Source organism: Tribolium madens, unplaced genomic scaffold (genome assembly GCF_015345945.1).
Source record: "Tribolium madens isolate multiple individuals breed KSU strain unplaced genomic scaffold, Tmad_KSU_1.1 Scaffold_3;HRSCAF=73;Tcas5.2_LG2, whole genome shotgun sequence".
Taxonomy (NCBI): domain Eukaryota; kingdom Metazoa; phylum Arthropoda; class Insecta; order Coleoptera; family Tenebrionidae; genus Tribolium; species Tribolium madens.
Window position 1 is genome coordinate 8424266 of NW_025401006.1, and position 21866 is coordinate 8446131.

At 31.2% G+C, this 21866-nt stretch overlaps 2 protein-coding genes across 3 annotated transcripts; both read left to right on the forward strand.

The window, feature by feature from the left end:
* Positions 1-9189: 9189 nt before the first annotated feature.
* Positions 9190-10607, forward strand: LOC123007776. 2 transcript variants are annotated; one of them, XM_044403214.1, is made up of 3 exons: positions 9190-9319; positions 9710-10020; positions 10076-10607. In XM_044403214.1, exons 1-3 carry the CDS (start codon positions 9304-9306, stop codon positions 10442-10444), a joined length of 696 nt encoding a protein of 231 aa, XP_044259149.1. In that variant the 5' UTR covers positions 9190-9303; the 3' UTR covers positions 10445-10607. The 2 variants fall into 2 exon arrangements, with proteins under 2 accessions (XP_044259149.1, XP_044259148.1); XM_044403213.1 differs by lacking the exon at positions 9190-9319 and adding an exon at positions 9354-9649.
* A 3428-nt stretch (positions 10608-14035) lies between these two features.
* LOC123007272 lies at positions 14036-21739 on the forward strand. The gene is made up of 2 exons (XM_044402471.1): positions 14036-14194; positions 20591-21739. The coding sequence occupies exons 1-2, from the start codon at positions 14119-14121 to the stop codon at positions 21361-21363; spliced, it is 849 nt and encodes a 282-aa protein (XP_044258406.1). The 5' UTR covers positions 14036-14118; the 3' UTR covers positions 21364-21739.
* Positions 21740-21866: the final 127 nt, after the last annotated feature.

Here is a 21866-nt window from a genome sequence, read left to right on the forward strand (position 1 = left end):
TTGAGAGGTGATAGAAGTTTGATCCATTAAGATTTGATAACTTTATTAAATAACTTTATATCAATCGATATACACGCTAACTCTCGAGTCACCGCGGCAAAATAGGCTCAATTCTTGCCAAAGCTTTAGGTGTTTTGTGAATGTCCTTACTCAGCAGAAATTTTATTATGTTCAAAACTATCGTAAATTCAACACAACAATAATTTTGATTTAGTATTTTTAGTTATTTATTCTACGAGTTTGAGTGTAAATCGGACGCTTTATTTCACCGAGTCTTTTTTAAACCACCAGTGTAACGAGAGGTTTATCATCCATGGGGTGGAATAAAAGCGTCCGATTTACACTCAAACGAGTTGAATAGAACATTTTATTCTTCGATTGAGACTCAACAAGGTTTAAAATTGCTCTAAATCTGTTAAAACTAATCTGACGTTTCCGTATTGAGAAATGCCAAACAGTTGTCAAAACTTCCTTACACGAGGGAAGCACCGTAAATTTTGACAGTGTCGAAGAATAAAATTTGTTTAATCATTATACTTTATATTTGTAGCGTTAGTACTTGCTTAAAAAATAAATTGCTTGAAGTCTAAAATCCTCTTCTATATTTTAATAACTTAGTTATGTTTATTGCTAATTTTTTTATTTTTTTTTAAGTAAATGATACATGCGAAAATTGAACTTGTACGTAGTAGTAAGTTACGTTAAGCGTTTTTACGTTTACTTTTAACTTGTTGCGTCTACTCCACAATGGCCTTAACGTAGTGAAGACGGGCGCCCAGAGATCAGGCCACCCACATCGCGTCTATGTCTCGCTTGATGTGACATCGCTGCTGCTGATTGCTGACTCGACTGTTAATTACTCGCACACACTTCGCACATCAACATAAGAGTATAATAGAAAGATTGGCCGAGATTAATGAACCATAATTAGAAGTTTAATGGCATTTTTTTTTCATTCGCACCACAACAACAGTCAATAAAACGAAAAATTCTTTCTCAAGTACTGTAAATAGTTTTACTGGTTTCTCGATTCTCGCTATTAATTACGGAATTCTGTTTGTCTGGTGCAGTGCATAACAATGGTCTGGAAGCAGGACTGGTATTACAAAATCATTTTATTTCTCCACACAAATCAAGACGAAATCAGTCATTGTACAGCAAGATAAAATAATGAAACATCCGGGAAAAATGTCGCAAAATAATAAATATTGAACTGGTCGGTGACTTCATAATGAAAGCAGAAGTCAAAATCAAAATCAGGATAAAGTTGCTAAATAAAAAAATTCATTATATGTATTGATGCATTAGATTAGATTAGTTATTATTTTTCCTTATTATTATTTTCAATTTAATTTTAAGTGCGGAAAAATAAACAACATTTTTTTAAAGTGCATTTGAAGTCATTGCTTAAATAAATTTGTGATAATTTGTGTTCGACCTTCTACTAGGTATTAAAATTTCACAATAAACACTTATTAGGTATTTCCGCCAATCAAAAATATCAATGTGATATTACAATATTGATATTGATATTGAAATATTTGTTTCATCTTTGAAAGACCTGGATGTGAACACTAAATATACTTGCTTAAAGCAATTGATTGAATTTGACTCATAGATGTTTAGCTAATAAAAAATATAAATAAAAATATTAATAAAATTTATTTACATCTTATGAAATTTAAAAAACGGTTCGGTCTGCAATGATTGATTACCTTCTTGGTGATTGTTATTAGAAGTATTCGGGATGTGGCTAAATAAGGATGTGGTAAACACCGGAGAAGAAAAACTAAGAGCCGACGTGCACAAAGACAGTCTCTTTGAATGATTCACGAAACTTAAACGCTAATAAAGTTAAAGAATGAATCGTCGATTATGTATAGTGATGTCATAAATTCGGTTAGGGTTGATTATTTTAGTGAGACAGGATGACCTAACTCAAGTAATTTAAAGGCAAATATCAGCCAAGTTCATATTGTCACCCATGCAACTAAATATATAAATGTCAACGAGTTGTTAAATTACTAGCCACTAAGGCACAACGTGTGCGACACCACTTTCACACCAAATTAACAATAATTAATGCTTTGCTGGCGTTGTGCTTTGCGGGCTTCAGCGAATGTCCCCGGAGCGCGCCATTGCTCCGGGTGCAATCAGGGGATCTCAATCACGCATTTGGTAGTAGTAAATCAAACGGCGGAATACATTACAGTTCTGGTTTGGGTCCGAACAATAGTCTCTTGGATTTCGGAATGTTGGAGAACTCGTTGTACAAGAAAAATCCGTGTCAGATTGGTGATAGTATGGAAATCGAAGATGTACAAAAAATAAAACATTTGTCGCAATTGTTGGAGTCATTGTTTAGTTTATCTTGAGTTATTACACAAATTGGCTAAGTTGAGTCGCGGTTTAAAAATAGAACGAAAGTAACTTTATGATGTATGACTTGGTGAAATTACGGGAATCACACCAAAACACAAATAAACATTTTAGGCCGTCATAATATGGTGACTATCGTCACGTTTTCGTTAGCTTCCAGTTGGAATAAATTCAATTAAGCTCAACTAAATTAATGAGACTTGGAGAAGAGAAACGTAGAAATTTCAATGCTGGGACAGAAGCGAAAAAACATAATAAAAATGCAACAGTAATTCTAACTTTTAAAAATATACTTTTTTTAGATTACAATTACGTACAGACAGATAAGATATAAGATAGTGATCACATTTATTTAGCAAATTTCCTTAATTGATAAAACGCTTGATGTATGGTTGAATAAACTAGTACTTTTATAGCTAAATAATAACAATTTTGCGACCGATAAGGCCAAGTTATACAAAGGTGTGATCATAAATACAACAAAATTAACACTTTCCGGGTCAATACTTTCTTTCATAGCCGATAGAATTGTTTTTATTTTTAAACGTGATGTATTGATTTCGGTAATGTGTGTGAGTGTGTCAGAGTACTTTTACTTTTCTCATGTATTGTACATTTCTTGAAAGAATAAGATGCCTACGATACTTCTTGAAGGAACAGGCGTCTCTTGCAGGTGCTTCGCCTCCGGTGTAGCATAATAATTGTCCTACCCACTTTATCTTAATTCGAGTCCTACACCTCACTTTAACCACAATTGCCACAAAGGATTTCTTTCTTTGTTAATTCTAATGTTAAAATTGATTTACTTATAATAAGTAATATATAATAACGTACAATTATGTGGTGTTGATAACTTGTGTTTTTATGAATGCCAGTGTCGAGGCTAGTTTAATAATTATCAAATAACTAACTTAATACATGACGGGTTTATTAATTCACTCATTGTAAGCAATTTATTACTTAAACAGAAGTTGACAAGTTATAGATTGTTGAATCTGATATAATACTAGACTGTACTTAAAGATACGTGTAAAATTTTATGCCGTCCCAACTATTGATAAGCTATATCCCGATTGCTACAGACAAAATGCACTTATTTATTTAAACAGATAAAACAAATAAAATTATAGCCGTTGTAACTTCTAATTTGCTCTTTCCATATAATTTAGTCAATCTATATTTAGTATAAAATTTTAAAAATGTAAATAAATTTTTGCTAATTAAATCTTTTTTTAACCAATTTTATTGATAACTAAAAAATGCAATAAAAAAGGCAAATTTGTAGTTAGAACAGAGTTGAATCTTAATCAAATATTAATTAATTTTTGCAATATGTACCTACATATTTTCACAAAATATAATTTACTGGAAATTTTTTGAATTCATCTATTTTTACTTTCGAAATAAATCGACGATTAGATTTTAAGATAAAACAAAATAATAGTATTATCTTGTTCTACTATAAACAAACTGATATGTTTTTTAACAATTAATTCCAGTTAAACTACATCATTTCCTATTTAATCAAAATTTGTAGACATAGCAAGATAAGAAGTTTTGAAATTCTGATATACCTATACAGAGATCAGTCCTTATTTTATTGTGTGGTTTATTGGTTTACTCTCAAGTCTTTTGACCGGCATCTTTTTAATTCAGTCACAAATAATAATATTTACAGAAATCCTATAACAGTGCTATCATTTTCACTATAGCGGCATTTGTGTGATTTCTTACTGGTTTATTTTACATAATATTTCTCTTGCAGTCGTAAATTTTTTTCTTCTTCTTTGACACCTATTTGAGCCGTTACCTGCATTTTTAACAATACTCTTAAATTGTAGCTAATAAATCTTCATAAATACTGTTAACTTCAAGATTTCTCGGCAATAAACTTCTGACCATTTGTCTTGAAATTGTCATAAATCGGTCTTGTGTCACAATATCCTGGTCTATTTCTCTCAATGGTAATGACTAATTGACACTTATAAATGAGTAGGGGGTGTAAAATGATGCCTCTACCTTTGATTATTCTACCTGGAACTAGAAACATCCCCACTTCGATTAACAAGACTTTAAGTACACTTAGTTTGTCACCTCGTCAGTACTCAAAGAAAAGTGTGCAAGGTGGTGAGTGTGATGGCCGGAAAATGTCGAAACGAAGTTTTTGTAAGTTTTTACTCGCCTGTGTATATAACCTCATTAGTATATTATAAAGGTGGAATTTAATGGCATCATTACAATATCCGTAGATTTTAATTATCTGTTGGTGACAGTGAGATTTCTTGAATTATCTGCACGCAAATCTTTATTATTTTTGTTTCGAGTTTAATCTGGGTTTTTCATTTTTAAATGCTTGAATTTTTTTGAAATATTTGTATCTCTCTATACCCACTTAATCGCTTACTCTAATTCGTCGCAATCTTGAGGTTTCCACATGATTTTCCTCTTAATTTGTTATTATGTTTTTGCGGTTTAATGCATAATGGTATGGATATGACGCATTTGTGTTTCTTAGCAATTATGACACTGGAACAATAATAATAATAATTGTTGTGTAATTTATATCAAAGAATTATCGAATAATCCCTTTTTATTAGGATCTGTACATTTTTATAATCTTTAAGATCTTGTTCCGGGAAAAAACTCAGGTTTTTGCTTATTACGATAGTTATGTGAACAATTACTTAAACAAACATTGTTTCAGGAAATGTAGGTGTGTTAAAAAAATCACTTTTTGGATTTTCCGATGACGTAAAATCGTTACAGTTGCAGAAATGCACTGTTGCAAGAAAAAAAAACAAAATTTGAATTTTGTTTTTAGTAACTGATATTGTTTCAAATATATTTTTTTCAGTAGTTTCAATTCCTTTTAGACTTGTCGTTTTTGAAAAAAAATGCTCGCTCTTGTCTTCACTTACTGTATTTTTCCTTGTACCTTTCTTCTTGCTAAAAATTCTCAAGTATTTTGTTTATCATAGTGTTATTTACATGCAATTAACTTACTCCACGATGTGACGTACTATAATAAAATCACAATTAATTGCAGTAATTGTTGATTTGCAATGTTAATTCGCGGTGGAGTTTCCATAATTTTTGCAATTTCTATGTGGGGATTTTATTTCATTTTATCAAAGGAATTTTTAATAATATCAGTATAATAGTTGCATTTTTACCAAATATTACACATTTTTCCATTAGTTATAAGTAAGTTGGTATCAGTGTCGCAACATGATGAGACTTGAATCAGTTATACCTACATCAAGTGGCTCATTTTGTAAATTAATTTAGCTTTAATATATACACAAGATAGTACAATAGATTATGTGCCGACCCTTGAGTTGGTCATATTGGATATGGTCGTATGATATATTTTCTAGTCTGTGCACTATGCAAATTAGCCATCAGGTGTGAGAAATGTTCTCTACATTTATGAATGGGTAGCAAGGAAGTGGGCGAGGATACTACACATGTCTCATTGCAAGTGAAATTATTATACTTACACTTTATGCAGGTGCCGCTTAACAAAAGAGATTTTCACAATAGCAAAACATTACACTTTTAATTTACAAATGCGATAATTGCATGTCTGTACTTGATTCCACTATGTAAACAACGCGCCAAGGAACTAATAAATAATGCAAATTATGGATTTTTCATTTTTTATCTGAAAATGATTCAGTTTTTATTTGCAATAAGGAAATTGACTTAAGGAATCCCCTTAATATGATTTGTCAAGTAAGATCTATTACAGATAAGTGATAACGCAATATTATCGTTATGACATCAGCACATATGATTTTTTGTTATACTTTAAATTTGATTGGAAAATTTTATAAATTATGGACTATTGAATGGGGAGTTAATTGCAAATTATGTTTTTGTCATAAATAATTCATACTCAATTCAGTCATAAATAAATTTAAAACCATAACTCATGTCCAACGTATGTTATTGTATAGTTATAACTATAGTAAAATTTAAATTAAATTAGTGTAAATCGACTTATCTGAATGTACCAGGTGTTCCATCAAAATTTACATAATTATTTGCTCCTTCAACAAACTAAATAATTGCTCATTTAATATAACGTTATTTAATATTAACAAGAATTAGACCGCATTTTCTGGGAATTAATCACAAGGTTCAATAATTCACCTTGACATATAAATTACTTTTGAAATAGTCGATGTGTAAGTTAATACTGATACAGCAATGGGACCTAAACTGCCTGGTGTTGGTGGTCACCCCCAACTCCATAAATTTGACCACCAAATAAGAAAAAAATAACTTTTTCCTGCTGTTCTATTCAAAAAACGAATTCTTTTAGTAATCTTTATTTACGATTCGCCATTTATTGCTTGCGTTTGGTCGCGAGAAGAATCGAACTTCAATGGGTTCGGTGGTAGACGACGTATGCAATGAGAACCAAAAAGAAAATGACATTGAATAATGGAGTGAAATGAGACGGAGGGCGTCGACGTGGGTGCGCATTCCAGATATGTTCGACGATTAGCCCGTTGACAGCAGAATGTACGAGAACAGGGCTGACCACCAGCACCCCTGAACCAGATAGCGATAATGCAGGACCGGGTTTAGAAACTAAATTTTACCATTGAATTGACTGACCTTACACCAGTTACTATATTTGCCGCTTTTAACTATTTGTATAGTAATGTTCACATCTCGATAAAAAGTGCATAATGACTAAAGAATTCGATACCATCATAACAAGTTATTGTTTTCTTTTTTAACACGTTCATTTGATGTGAAACTTTTTTCCAACTGATTCAAAAAGAGAATTTTATGAAAACAAATCTTCTACTTCAAAGAGACCCATTGAGCAAGATTTGGTAAAAATGTTTGCAACATGGTTATTAATTTATTTTTGTAAGTGCCAAATTTGAATTATATACGTTAAATTTATAAATAGCATAGTATCGTTATCTGATGATGACAAGGTTTGTTATCAGATTAAAATATCGTTGAGGAAGACAGAAATAAAACTTGCCAAACATGCACCTATGAATGAAACAATTTAAATGATTATCAAGTATGTACCACGATTTTAACAATGTTTGTTTAATAATTTCTTAAACATGATAAAACATGTTTGATAGCCTAAATAATAAAAAAATGCAAGAAAAAATTGCCGAAGAATTTTCTATCCTGGTTTATTCATTCTTTTATTTCATTCGATTGCTTCAAAGAGGTAATGCATCTAACTACTTAAATAGTCTGTTTTATTTCGCAATTTATAAAATATCAGGAGAAAGTGAAAATTATACTGTGCCCGTGTTGGATCTGTGCAGGGCCGGTCCTGCCGGATCCAGCACTAATGAGCAGGCCGCCCTGTCGCTGGCTGCGTGTAAGAACCCGCCATTACCTGCTTCATTAAGACAGACTAATATGACATGATTGTCTCTTTCATACATATGTAACGCCCAATTACATACTCCCGACGATTATCTGCGTTTACCTTATCACGCAACAATTTCGAATCAGTTACACAGTGTTGGCCCGCCAGGCAATTACCTTGAATTTTTTACGGTTTCTTTGGGGAGAAGATACTAGACGTCGAGACGGTGAGCTTTCAGGTGAATATCTTATAATCCTGTCTCAGTAACAGCATTTTCAAAATTGTAAATTAATTCAAGTGAAGAATAGTTTCCGGGTAATGCACAATAGACAAAACTTCGATGAATTTAAATCTCGAAGTATTACCGCAAGATGAGATTCAACGAAGTGTCATTTTAGGCATTAACTGATTTGCAAGCGCCTACGTATAATTGTTAATTGATAGGTAATGTAGGTACCTATAATTAAAATATTGCACAATAAATAAAGATAACAATGTTTGTTTTTGTTTTTCCAATTGTTGTGAGTCATTATTTTGTCAAAAATTTTAATATATATAATTTGCTTGCTGTTTGTTGCATCCAATTTGATAAAAATTTAAATATCATGTTTAATTCACGAGCAAAACAATTTTCTTTGTTTACAAATTTCGATTTGGACTTGTATAACAAAAAAAAATGTATCGGACGTTTTGGCTTCTTAAACTTCATTGTTTAGAATACCCGCTTATTAATTAATCGAATTATATATTAGAACGTCCGCATATATGAGTCAGACCAATCTCTGTTCTCTGCGCACCTTAAAACTAGTTCACTTTCATCTTCTTATTGATTCTGTCGAAAAAAAATCATTAGAATCCGCGCAACGATTGATTATCCGACTGACAGTTCAAAAAGGAACTAAAACACGTGGAAGCTTTAGGCGACAGTGACGGCAAATCGTGGGGTCCTAAAAAACCGATTTGCATACAACAAAATGTAAAGAAAAATAATTAATCGATGACGTTTGAGTTTCAAAGCAACAAACTTTGTAACCACAAAGTTTAACGAAATCTGGGCGAACGTCGTCATCTATACGTCATCGATCGCTGGGCCGGATCTGTTAAGGATTTTTGGGTTTAATTTTTTTTTAGTCGCATAAAGGGTTTTGTAAAAACCCATCATTTCCATCTAGTAATAAATTATTAGAGTTGGTGGGGATAAACTCTAGTAGGTATAAAGGTAGATTTCCTCTTTTAAATTGCTGATTTGTTTTTTGCTTCTAATTGAAATCAATATTTCACTGACTTCCCGTTGGGCTGGACGTAGGTACATATCCATTTAGAGTGAGAATATATTTAAAAAAGTTAAAAAAATAAATATGAAGTTACGTACTAGGATTATCGTGAGAATGGTGGGGGGATAAGTGTGGCAGAAAAAGCAGTGTAATATCGGGACTGATTCATAAGTGATTAAACATCGAACTGAGCAAACCTATCTCGAGAACAGTTTTTCACTCAAAACCATGTGCTTGTTATGAGACTATACTTAGTTACAATTAAGTTCTCACGTTCAGTATTACTTCAAGTAGATGGCCCTAGCTCTAGGTAATTATTTGCATAGTGAGGTGATAAGTGTTTATAGAAATTGGGGACGATTAGTCATGTGAGTGTTCCGCGACTCTAGAGTGCAATTTTGGTCCACTTCGGGCGACCATTCATCACAAAATTAATTTGTTAGTTGGTCTGCGACCGCACTGAATAACACTAAATAAGCATGTTTAGAAGAATGTGTCGGTCGGTCCTCTTGCCCCATGCGACCGATCTCGCAGTCTGTCCGCAGCCGCGATACCTTGCGCTTCTCGTAAATTGCATGTCCGTCCTGATGATCCTTTACCGCGATGATAAATACAGCCGCCCCCGGACGCGGATTTCACCGTGAGTCAGGCTCCGGGCGCCGCCACCTGTTGCACCACTAATTCGGGACTTTCTTTTCAGATTCGTTTAAATTTACAATACTCGTAACTGTGGTAACTCTTCTTCGTTCCTGCTCAAGTGCACCCACTATGGATCCTTGGTGGTATCATCCCTGTACCAGTAGCATCGACAGAGCCCCGGAGAGACATGAAAGAAGCACAAAACATCATCTAGAAATCATCAAACGTCAATATGAAACTTTTCTTCACCAACTAAATTTAAGTTTGAAGAGCATATTTAAGCTTTATAAAAAGGAGAAAAGCAATAAAGTGCCCCGACTTAAATGGTTTAACAGGAAAAAAATGCTAAAACCGTTTGATCAATCAAAAAATGTAAGTACCTCGCAAAATTTATAAAAATGAGTGTTTCAACATAATTTTGTTACAGAAAATAGTTGAACTTCACAAAGCACTCCAATATGTGGCCGGGAACTTACACGTTTTAAGGCGTTTAAACGTGACAACTGAAACCAATTTCAAAAAAAACCGAAGACAAGAAATCTACACAAATCTTACTAATCATCTGAAATTATTGTTGTGTGAAGTTTACGATAGTTTTGAACGTACTCAAGTTCCTAAAGGAATTCCTCTTCAAAAAATGAAAATTGGATTCCTTGAAAACACCGACTTAACTACTGCGCAATTGTACGATCTTACTTACTTCAGAAGATTGAAGACTTTTTTTAAAACTTTAAAGAAGAAAATATTTCCAAGAAGTAAGAGAAAAAAACCAGTGAAAAGTAAAGGAAGGACGTGATTAGTGAATAATTTTGACGATTCGACAGCATTGTCGGGAATAGAATCTCATTTTTAAATCAACGTACCTACCTATTGGTTAGGTAAATCTGTGATTTTTTTTGTATTAGAATAAGTACCTATTTATTTAACTTATACCTAATAAATTATTTTTTTAAAGACGATTCCATAAATCTGCTTTTTATTTATAAAACACACTCTGATTCTAATTTTGCTTGAGATCAACTAGTTCTCTTCTTTTCTCCGGACGCTGACTTAATAGGTATTACTTAAATAAAAAAAACACATAAAATGATAATATACAATCTAGTTCGGCCTATTTAATCTAAAAAATGTTCTTAATTAAGGATCATAAACAGAAAAAAGACAAAATCATAAAAACCGATAATTAGTTTCACAGTCGATTTTATTGAAATGCCATTTGACGCAAGCTATGTGTAACTTCCGCATACATGATCTTTTTCCGGAACATCCTAACTTATTACATAAAATCAACAAATGTAAGCGCCAATATCCGGGTCGCGTTCCGGACGCTAGTTGTTATTGTTTGTTGTGTTTTTTTCATAAATTTGTCAACGGTTTTTCAGAACAGGGAATTACCTTTCTTAACATGAATAGTTTGCAAACAAAATGTTAGAAAAATGTGCAAGATAAGATATAGACGTCTTAACTATGATATCATTAGGATAAATAAAAACTGTTTATACATTTTCAAAATTTTATTAATATAAATTTTTTGATAGGTATTAGAAAATTAATGATCACGGAATCTTTTTAATTGCATAAACTTTAATTATATTTTACCACAGACAAAAACCTTGTACTATCTAAAGCTATAAAATTATCACAATTATCGTTTGAATAATGCCACCTAATTGATGGAAAATAAAAAATCTTAATAAACACGCTACCGATCTCGTATCTCATTAACTGATTGATCTTTTCTCAACTATTGACTGCTTAGACTGGGTAGCGCCATCTCCTGCACTATTCTTGTAAACTTAACAGTTTTCTTTTTAATGACAAATAAAATTTTACAGTTAATTGTGTTTTTAAAATTCCTACTTTTCTACAAAATGTTTTTATTAAACCAATTTTAAACAAAATTATCAAATTTATTAAAAGTGCACCTGCAACACAGCTTTCCGCATTGGTTTCGCCTCTAGTAAATAGATGACGCTTAAGAACTTTTACTTCATTATTTTTTATTCTCTACCAGGTTGTAAATAAGTAGGTAAGTAGGAGTTCATATTTTCATAATGACTAATTGACTAATATTGTTACTTGAACAAAAAATAGTAATAAAGATTGTTATCTTGTATGATTAATTTTTTGTCATTTTAGGAATGATAACGAGATATCATCTTCAATGCAATGTTTCACCATATTTCATGCAAAAACTGCGTTAATTTATAATAATTTTTTACTGTCAACTAATCAACTGAATTTGTTAGAAAATAAAAATGTTAAAATTACGAAATTAAAAAAAAAGGTATTTTACCTTAAATTACATCGTTGAGTGTGGGATTAAAAAAAAATTCACATTCAACGATTATATTTAGATATGGTTCGAACACAAGGTATTTAATTAAAATAATTTTTATATTTATTCTTATTTACAATGTATAATAAAATGATTCCATCGTTATTTACAATGTCTACAAATTATAAATGATCCTACAATAAATTCTAAATATTTAAAAATATTTAAACATGAATAATGCATTCATTAATTAAAAAAACCAATGTGGCCTTTAAGATAAATGAATGCCACCGAATTTATTGTGGCTCTTCTGCAATATTTTAGTCAAAAGGGAAATGGGTTTAAAGCTTTTTATTACAATATAAAACAATGAAAACCTGGCATGTCGTATCTTCTTCACCTCTGACCCGGGTCAATTCAGGACTTTCACTTGCCGGAAAACTCCATGTAATAAACATCTTAACTTGCAAAAGTACATATAACCCAAATTATAAACTATTTTAGAGCTCATTCTCACGCAAATGTTTACAATACGTGTATAATAATTTATTCATATTCCCAAGCATGAGTCTTCTACAAATGTTACATAAAACGTGTGGTACTAATCTAAGATCACGGTAGAACTATCATTTTTGTAAACAACCGCAAAACGCGCGTTTAAGCAAAATTTTCTTGACTGAAAGGAAACCTAAGTGAGGTTAATTATTGGAAATTTTTTGTTCGAAATTATGTAACAATTTTTCGGTAAATAGTTTCCTTACATAAGTAATAGAAAACAAGTAGAAACAGTAAATAATTTCCCATCTAACTTGCAAAAATATTATCTTGATTGGCTTATCATCTAATGATCTATTGAAAGTTATGTTGTCAGATAATTTATTTATGATCTCCACGTACTTAATTTGTCAACAAAATCGCAAAATTCTGCATCATTCTGTACCCATTGCGTGATTGTTTAACAAATAAACAAACAATGTCTTTATAAAATATTTAGCCAATTTCAGCTCAAGGTTTACATTCTCAATATTTTTCAAGAATTTTGGTTCAAATTTAACAAAGCGCAGCTTTATTTCTATGTAACCATTATTCAATCGTTTAATTATATTCTCCATCGAACATTACTGGTTACATCGTTACATCTTTGACTTTCTTGTTATAAATCAAGCATTGCGTCTTTGACCTGAAGCGACAAAGTGTCCACAAAATTACTGTTTTTGCCACAATGAAATTCTCATAATTTTTATTCATGTAATACCCAAATTATTACATACATTCCTTTCACATTATTAATAAAAATTACGCACTTAATATTTAGTGAAAACAGTTATATTAAAACTCAATTTAACGTCAAATTAACAATAATATATACACTACGTACAAACCATCCTTTAATTGTTATTGCGTTAAAGAGTTGGTTCTTGCATAAATCCTCTCAATTATCATTACACCTTATAATTTAAATAAATGTAGGTATTTATAGGCAGCAATTATCAATTTTACGATAGAAAAGGGGCAATTAGTTCTCATATTATTTTAATTGATTGAAATTGAGAACATCTGGATTTCTGTGAGAAATTATTCAATAAATGCTAAGAAAGTTATCTTTGAAGGAATACTGTGTTACTGATAATTACAGAAATTTGAAAGCTCATTGTTTTTATAAGCACAGTTGTTAATATTATTTTTAATTCTAATTCAAGACAAATAAATAATTAAATAAATATTTTATAATTTTGCTGTTTAATTTTTAAAATAAATATCTTTTATTACGGCTAGTTCGAATCAGTTTAAATAACATTTTCCTACTTATTTCTCTATAATTTTTAAAACGACTTTTGGCTTTATTAGTCTAGGAGAAGAAACATTTAATAGACTACCTTACATGCACAGTAGCATAGTTCTTTTCCGTCATGAAGCTGTAATTAAGCTATAATTAAGCTCAAGTAAAGAATAAATTTGCTAAAAAGGACAATAGGCAAAACTAATTTTTTCGTCAAAATATGAATACTAAACAAACATAAAAAATAATGAAGGTGGATGAACTCAAGTATAACAATAGTCAGGTGGGGAATTAGTCGAGTGTAAGAGACTGTATAAAGCAGATAGAAAGTTCTTGTCGGGTGTTTGTCAGCAGGATTTGAGTGGAGTAAGTGTTGGTTGGTGTCCGGTGAACGTAGGAAGTGCGCGAGAATATGAAATACCACGTTGTGGCAATATTAATTCTTGTCATCTCTGACGGGTTTGGATATCCTCAAGGGGAGGCGCAAAGTAAGTCAAAATTTTGGAAAATCTTCAAATATTCTCTGCACTTAATCAACAAGATAGACAATTTTTGTCTAGTTTCAAAACAAAAGTAGTTAATCTTTAATTATCTGTCACGATAGATTGATATAGAGCAAGCACGAACTTGTTACAATTTCCTTATCTATTTTCAAGGATAACAGTAAATGTTCCGTGAAATTTGTTTCCTTGTGGGTTGATTCCGAGTGAGACTTCAGATTTTTTGCCATTATATAAAATTTACGGGAGATTGAGCGCGTTGTTAAAAATTTGCACAAGGTTATTTCAACAATTAGGAAAAAAATCTAACCAATTGTCTGGCATTATTTTTAACATTTGACTGATTTGGCGATTGCCATAATGTTGCCCAAATACTAATTTATCGCCGGGCTAAAGCCAAAAAATAGAATATTACATTTGTGGTCATAAATGACAGAGCATCTATTGCCAAATTAAGTCTGCGGTTTGATTCTGTAATGGGTTGGATTAAAACTTAAAAGTTCATTAGTGAATCATTAATATTTAAAATTATGAAATACTATAATTTGCTTGGTCAATTTTGTGACTACTGTTGACAAGTATAATTTTTAATAAACTAGGTAATAAACGCTCCTTCCATAAATCATTTGTCGCAGTACAAAGCACAACTCAGTAACTATATAATCAGAAGATGCAATAATAAATAAACGTCGCATTATCTTCACAAGTCATCTCTAATTTGACGACATTTCACACTACTCAAAGACGATATAATGTGAGAAATCGTGACGAGAATGTGAATTACATCGCAACCAGCATGTAGAAGACGCTATTGCCCAAACCTTTCACTCACATTCTACCTACTCGTAAAATCATAAGATGCACATCTTTACGCAACTAAATGTGCACATTAATTTGCTGCTTGCTGCATACTTGGAATAGACAACTATAGACAGAATCTTCCTACATGTGATGAGTTTCCTGGATCTAAGATGGAAAGTTATCTTTATGTGCACTTTTCTTTCTACTTATCCTTATTTTTGCAATTTTAATGCAACGCGTGCTGATGATAGTTGCCAATACGATGGAATGTCAAAACTCATCTCACTTTCATAATTAGCAAACCAATTTCAATGTGCAATAAATCTCATTTTTGAGCATCAAAAAAGGAAGAAATTATGTAATTAGATAAAAATATGGGCCGCACAATACCAATTTTTCCACTCCATAAACAAAGATTCGGCGAGATGATTTATTGTCGGAGAGTAATTTAGAAAGTGAGCAGCTAATAGTTTAGCAAAATGTAGTTGACAAATTGCTGGAAATTATAATGTACTTACGATAATTTATGAAACGGTTTTTTGCTCATAGTCGCTTAAGTGGTCGTGACTTTTTTTTCAAATTTTTTGAAAGTGAGAACAAATTTCATTTCCGGTTGATTCAAATACTCGATTGGATTTGACACAGACATAATATAAACCATTAGATACTAAAATTTCAATAATTTTGAAGATATGCATTTAGGTTGCTGAATTTGCACTGATCATTTGACATTTCTTATTTTTGCTTAAATAATTTCTGTTTTACATAATATTCTGCTGTAATTTACTAAATAAAAATCTAATAATAGCTATTAATAAAAATACGCAACAAAAGGTAAATTGCTTTGTTCCATATTTATACATTTTGCACCTTCCTTTCTTAATGCTGTTTATTATGTTTTTATTTCCTTATGATCAGTCGATAAGTTTAATTGCCTTGGCCTTTATTTGACAAGTTCTGCTTCTAATAAACTTTTATATAGATACGAGTACATTATAATTTTTATTATTCTTTTTATTTTGGATCATTTAACTTTTTATACTGTAGTGATTCGACAGACTAACCTAATTATATTTAAGCTTGTATACGTATTAATACAAAACATGAAACCGCAATACAGGTGCTACTTTTTTCTAATTTGGCAAATTTAAATTGAAATTAAATTGTATAGGTACTAATCAAAATAAAAAAGAACCACTACCTGCTTGCGTTAAAGTTTATTTGTGAGACAAGATTTAAAGAAAAAAGTTGATGGTCACTCAGTGAACATGCTCCAGCTTCAGTTTGTAGCAAAAAATTAATTTATTCTAAATCAACATTAAAGCATTAAAGCCATAAACTGATATCTTCAGTTTTAAAAGTGTTTTTTTTTTGCTTTGGTCGTTGTATATTTATCACGATTTCAGCAGCTGATTGGTGCAGTTTGATACCGGAAGCAGTCTCAGTCAATTAACATCAAAATTTGGTATGCAGTGCAGCTTAAAAAGTGAAACTATCTGTCACTCTATGAATAGCAATAAAGGACCAATCCTAGATTCCTCCCAAATACTTTTCTTGCTGATTATCGTTATGTTAATAGAGTAGTTTGCATTTTGTAAAACCGGAAGAATTTTAAATCTAATAAAATTAATTCGGTTAAATCGTTGTACACTAAATATAATCTCTCCGTGCGAGACTAATTGCTTTGACACATCATTTAATTTATAAAGCTCTAATTAATTGTTTCATGAAAACAAAGAGAAACTCACGTGCAACACCATGTTTTACATATCGGACACGTTTTGTTAACTAATAGTTATTCAAGGCGAGCAGTTATTAAGATGACTAACGTAACAACTTTCCGTTTTTCAAAATATCTACTGAATAACAGAGTAATAGAATTCAAGTTCATTATTACGGGAAAGGGTATTTTGTTTTTGGAACCACAAGAAAAAAAATTTTTGCTCGGTGTGGAAACACAAATAAATTTAAATAATAAATGTTTGTTGTAACACAAACTGGTTTTGAGTACCAGTTGTAATATACATATTGATCACAAATGATGAATGAAAGAAAGTAGAAAGTAAGCATCTAAAGATAATGATTATATAACGCCAAAATTGAACACATGTTTAAAAAATATTTGTCATTATTTAATTTATAAAAAAAACAATAGGTATGTAGGCGTATGTGTATAAATATAATATAATAAATTAGTACCTATAAGAAATATGATGTAAATTTGGTTTGCAAAACATTTTGTTTTTATATTTATTTTTATTATCATTAGGTATCTGAAGAAACATCAGTGCGATAACAATCTTATCAAATCATCGAACAAAGAAAGGAAACGCTCTTGGTCATTTGCAACTTGAGCTCTTTTATTTAATTAAAGTTTTCGTAAGGGAGGAAATATAAATTTTTCGCAATTTGTTATGAAATAATTCAAACATGTTGTTCAGTTTGGGTGTCACAATGTTAAGAATTCTTAATGAGGATACAAACAATACATCGATTAATAGATGTTATTAAATGAATCAATAAATTACGACAGAATATCTATAAAGTAATTCAGCTTTCAAACGTAAGTTACTTTAATGAAAATTTCAAGATTATTAAAACTTTTTTGATTTTTTTCCCAGAGTTGTCTCAAACACGATCGCATTTACATGATTTGCAAAACAATATCAAAATTTTCTCAAGAACTTTCTTTTTTTGTCAAGATGTGAAATATAATTTTCCAAAATGCTAAACACAATTTCGTAATTAAATTCAAGAAAGTTCATGATCACACTTGCAAATGCAATTACTACATTTAGTTCGTAATCAGGCATTAACAAAATTAAGCATTAACAATTATTTAATTGCGGCAAAGGTTGTGATTAAAAGAAATTTTAATTTTGAGTAAATATACAAGTATATGTAAGTGTGTTCCATGACACAATACAATACCAAATAAAGCCAAAAAGTTGCAATTTGGTAAAAATATGGTTTTATTAGAGAGATCTATTTATTGATTATTGAACTAAATTTTAGAAATTACCAAGCTTTCCAGTTTTAGCGATTTGTAAATATTTAATTTCAATTAAGAAAGAGTTTATTAATTGATTTAGTAAGACGAGACTCGTGAGTAAATCATCAACTATACTATACTATACTTAAATCATAAAAACAAGAGCTATTGACCGAAATTTTATCTTAAATTGATTAAAGAACCGCTTCTATATTTCTTCCTGTTTGTTTTATTAAACAAATATCGAGATCACTTAATTATTACTGATTAAACAACAAAACCGGTTGGTCAACACCTGTCGATAGTATAAATTTTGTAACTTTCTTCAAGTTTCTAGATGCTTTGACAAAATCTACACAAAATTACTTGGCAACATTACTCACATGTGGAGAGAGTTACAATGACCTTCACGGAAGAAAGTAAAAGTTATCGCGTTATTGATCCTGCAGAGAATGTGTTTGCGGTGAAAGATTAAATAATAATTACAAGATTTTTCTAAAAAATTTCCGTTTCAGCTTTCAGGAGATTAGGTAAATTTTCATCTTCTCTTACCTTTTTTTGTTTGTAATATCTAAGAATTTATTGGGTGATGACAACAAAAAGGAAAAAAGGAAGTAGTAACGAACCCAACAATCATAAAATCAAGATGTACGTTAATGCCTAATTGTTTGTTATGGTCATTAGCTTTTATTGCTTGAAGTCAATCAACATTTGCAGTTTTCCAATGACGATGATAGCATCGCTTAGCCATCAATCAAAAAACTTATTTCTGTCACCACTTCAACCTTGTTTCAGCGTGGAAGTCGACATTGATAACAACAAAAGTTTTATAAGATCCTTCCTCTTACAGCAATATAAACAATTCTTTGTCAGTTGCGAAACAAACATATGATTCGTTTTCGGCTAGATTTACAACCAAACTACTTATTTTATATTCAGAAATAATAATAAAAGTAAAAGTTGTTGTTTGCCAACGTTTTTGTCCAGTGATGCATGAAGAATTGAACAATTTCAGTGACATCACGTCTGCAAGAAATATAGAAATCCTCCATTACCTATTTTTCAGTTTAGATAATTTTTACGTAATAGTCAAGTACAACACACGGTATATAAGAAATTCGCTCAAAAATGAAAATTTGATTTTTACAAGAAAAATATTGCACAAGCTAGATTGAATTTCTTATTGTTGAATATTTTAAATATGTCTAGTTGAAAGCTGCAATTAATCTTATCGACGCAAATAACATAACAAAACACAATTTGCTTAAGATAACAATAATTTTAGTTGCAAAATTTTGACAAGAATTTATAAGTGATTAATTCATAATCATGCATTTTCAACTGAAGCGTGGCGTTGGGGTTAAAAGAACAATTCCAACAATGTGTTGAAGGTGATAATGTATATTTCCTTCTTCTCATAATTGTTCGTTAACAACCTTGACGCAATAAATAGTTGAAGGTTTGGAAATTAGGTCGCAGGCTGTAAAATTAAGATTTTTTCACGTCGGGAAGGTAAGGAGATTCGGTAAATTACAAAGACTTGGATGTAATCAGAATTTAATTATAAATTCTAATGAGAGTAAACACAATTTGCACTTTATGCACCGATTCTTATGAGTGTTATTGTTACGTAAAGCAGACTTCTTTCAGTTTCATATGCAAAGGAAGAAGTGCCTTAAATACTGACAAATTTATTTTACCCTAAATATGATTATTTAACAAATAAGACGCTTAGAAAATTAACTACATTTAACACATTTTTTAATAAAGATTTATTCTGGTGATGCCAAAAGAAAGCTTATTAATGCATTAAACATTAAATTAGATAGAAAGTCATTAGACAAACACAAGTGTGTTGCAGTAACTTTATTATCTACTTCTTGTATTTATCTTGAAGAGTATGTAGTTATAATTCTTACCCATTTTTTTTTCATTTCTGATTTAAGTATAGTGGTATTACCTACTATGAGAAAATAACTAAATTTAAATTTTCTCACCATAAATGGCTCTGCTAAATTCATTTGTACAAGAGAGGAGAAAGTGACATTGCGGAATTAATATAAATAACAATAAGAATAAACACGATCACATAAGATGCGTCTTTAAACTTTCCAAATAGTTCGCAATTGCTGCAGTTAAATGCTGCATTTTTATAGAAATTTTGAACTACCTACATTCCTAGGAAAGTGTCAAATGTGCTTAATTTCTTCCGTTGGTAAAGAAACAGTATGTAATTTCATAAATTGTCAAATATCACGCAAAAATTCTATAAAATCAATAAACAGGAAGTAATTTAAAGAGACTGTTTTGTAATAACTAATTGAACATTGCACCTAATCTACACAAAATAATTATGTTTGCTGGAGCCGAACTTTTACAATAAACTAATGGACGAAAAAAGCTTCCGCTATCTGCAAGTGCAATTAAAAAGGAAATGAAGCAATTAAATAACACTTCTGTAAATGTTTTTTAAAATATTTTTAAAAAGCTCATTTCAATTATTTGTTTCCAATATCTATTTCTAAGGTGCGAGTAAAGTGTTTACTGAAAAATGTTATAATCGTATGTAGTAGTATAAATAGCTATATTAGTTTCAGATGTGTCCGCCGAGGACGACAGCGACAACAGCGACATGTTTTTGGAACCCCAAGAATCCCGTGTAGAAGAGACCGACGACCGTGAAGCCAGTCAACAGACCTTTTACCCATCATATTCGCCGTTTCAGAACCCACCTTTGGGCCATTCTCGGCCCTTCTTCTTCCAGCAGGAAGGAGCGTATAGCCAACGACCCAATGCCGGTTACCAACACCAGCAACTTTCCTACGACTCGCCCAGATTCAGCGGATATAAAGATACAGGATATCGGACAGCGGCCAATGCGGAAGCGCGAGGTCTTCTAGGATCAGGAAATTTCGGCGTAATTCGCGGCGGCACTTTTTACGATAAAGACTCCGAGTCGGGTCATTACGAAAGAGATTACAGTCCGTTCTTCAAGAACGGTCATGGTAGACCCTCGTACCATGGAGTGCCAAATCCCAGGCCGCATCAGCACCAACAGTTTGAGAATTTCAGAGATTTCGCCGATATTAACACACCCAATTCGGCCTATTCACAATATGTTGTTGTTTATGTGAATAAAAATGCCACGAAACATCATGAGGAAGTTAAGAAGCCGAAGAATATTATCGAGAGTTTAGCCCTTTTGGATTCTGAAGTTACAACTGAAATACCGGTGAAGAAATTGTCGAAGTCGAAAGCTAAACTTGCAAAGTTGTTGCCTGAGAAGAAATATAAGCTCAAGAAGATCCCGAAAGAATCGAAAGCTTCGCGAGAGTTGCATGAACCGTTGTTAGCTCTGAGTTAAAGTGTAATTTAGCATTTATTAAACTGTTTAATTAAATGAGTTTTGTGTTAGTTAAGTGATTTTAATGAATGCAGAACATTAGTACCTGACCAAAGTGCTGTCTATCTTGACTGCAGTTGAGTACGTGTCAAAGTTTTATTTAAGCTCAACAGTATTATTAATTGTGTCTTTGTATTTCCTCAATTATTTAATTTTAACTGTCTTTAGCTAACATAAATCTAATTTGAATTTTAGAATAAGGTAGAGTAGTTGTTCAATGACTGATAATTTGTTGTAACTTCTGATAAAAAGTTATAGCTTGCAGTTACCATTACAAAATAATTGTTTCTTGTACATTAGATGTGAATTACAGTTTAAATAGACGTTTTTATATAAACAATTTGTTTTATTTTAAAAGAGGTTTCTGCAATTTTTCCTGAGATAAAATCAATTACAAGAGCGTGCTATTGTAGAAAGGTTTTAGTTACCTTGCTTAATAGAAATAAAGTTTAGCTACCGACCGT

What these genes read in the sequence shown, in the direction of transcription:
- LOC123007776 (XM_044403213.1), top strand. Translation starts at nt 9,613, where the DNA reads ATGATAAATACAGCCGCCCCCGGACGCGGATTTCACC. An exon ending in CCCCGGACGCGGATTTCACC is followed by an intron (nt 9,650 to 9,709) that starts GTGAGTCAGGCT and finishes CTTTCTTTTCAG; the next exon opens with ATTCGTTTAAATTTACAATA. An exon ending in CGTTTGATCAATCAAAAAAT is followed by an intron (nt 10,021 to 10,075) that starts GTAAGTACCTCG and finishes ATTTTGTTACAG; the next exon opens with AAAATAGTTGAACTTCACAA.
- LOC123007272 (XM_044402471.1), top strand. Translation starts at nt 14,119, where the DNA reads ATGAAATACCACGTTGTGGCAATATTAATTCTTGTCATCTCTGACGGG. An exon ending in TCCTCAAGGGGAGGCGCAAA is followed by an intron (nt 14,195 to 20,590) that starts GTAAGTCAAAAT and finishes TAGCTATATTAG; the next exon opens with TTTCAGATGTGTCCGCCGAG.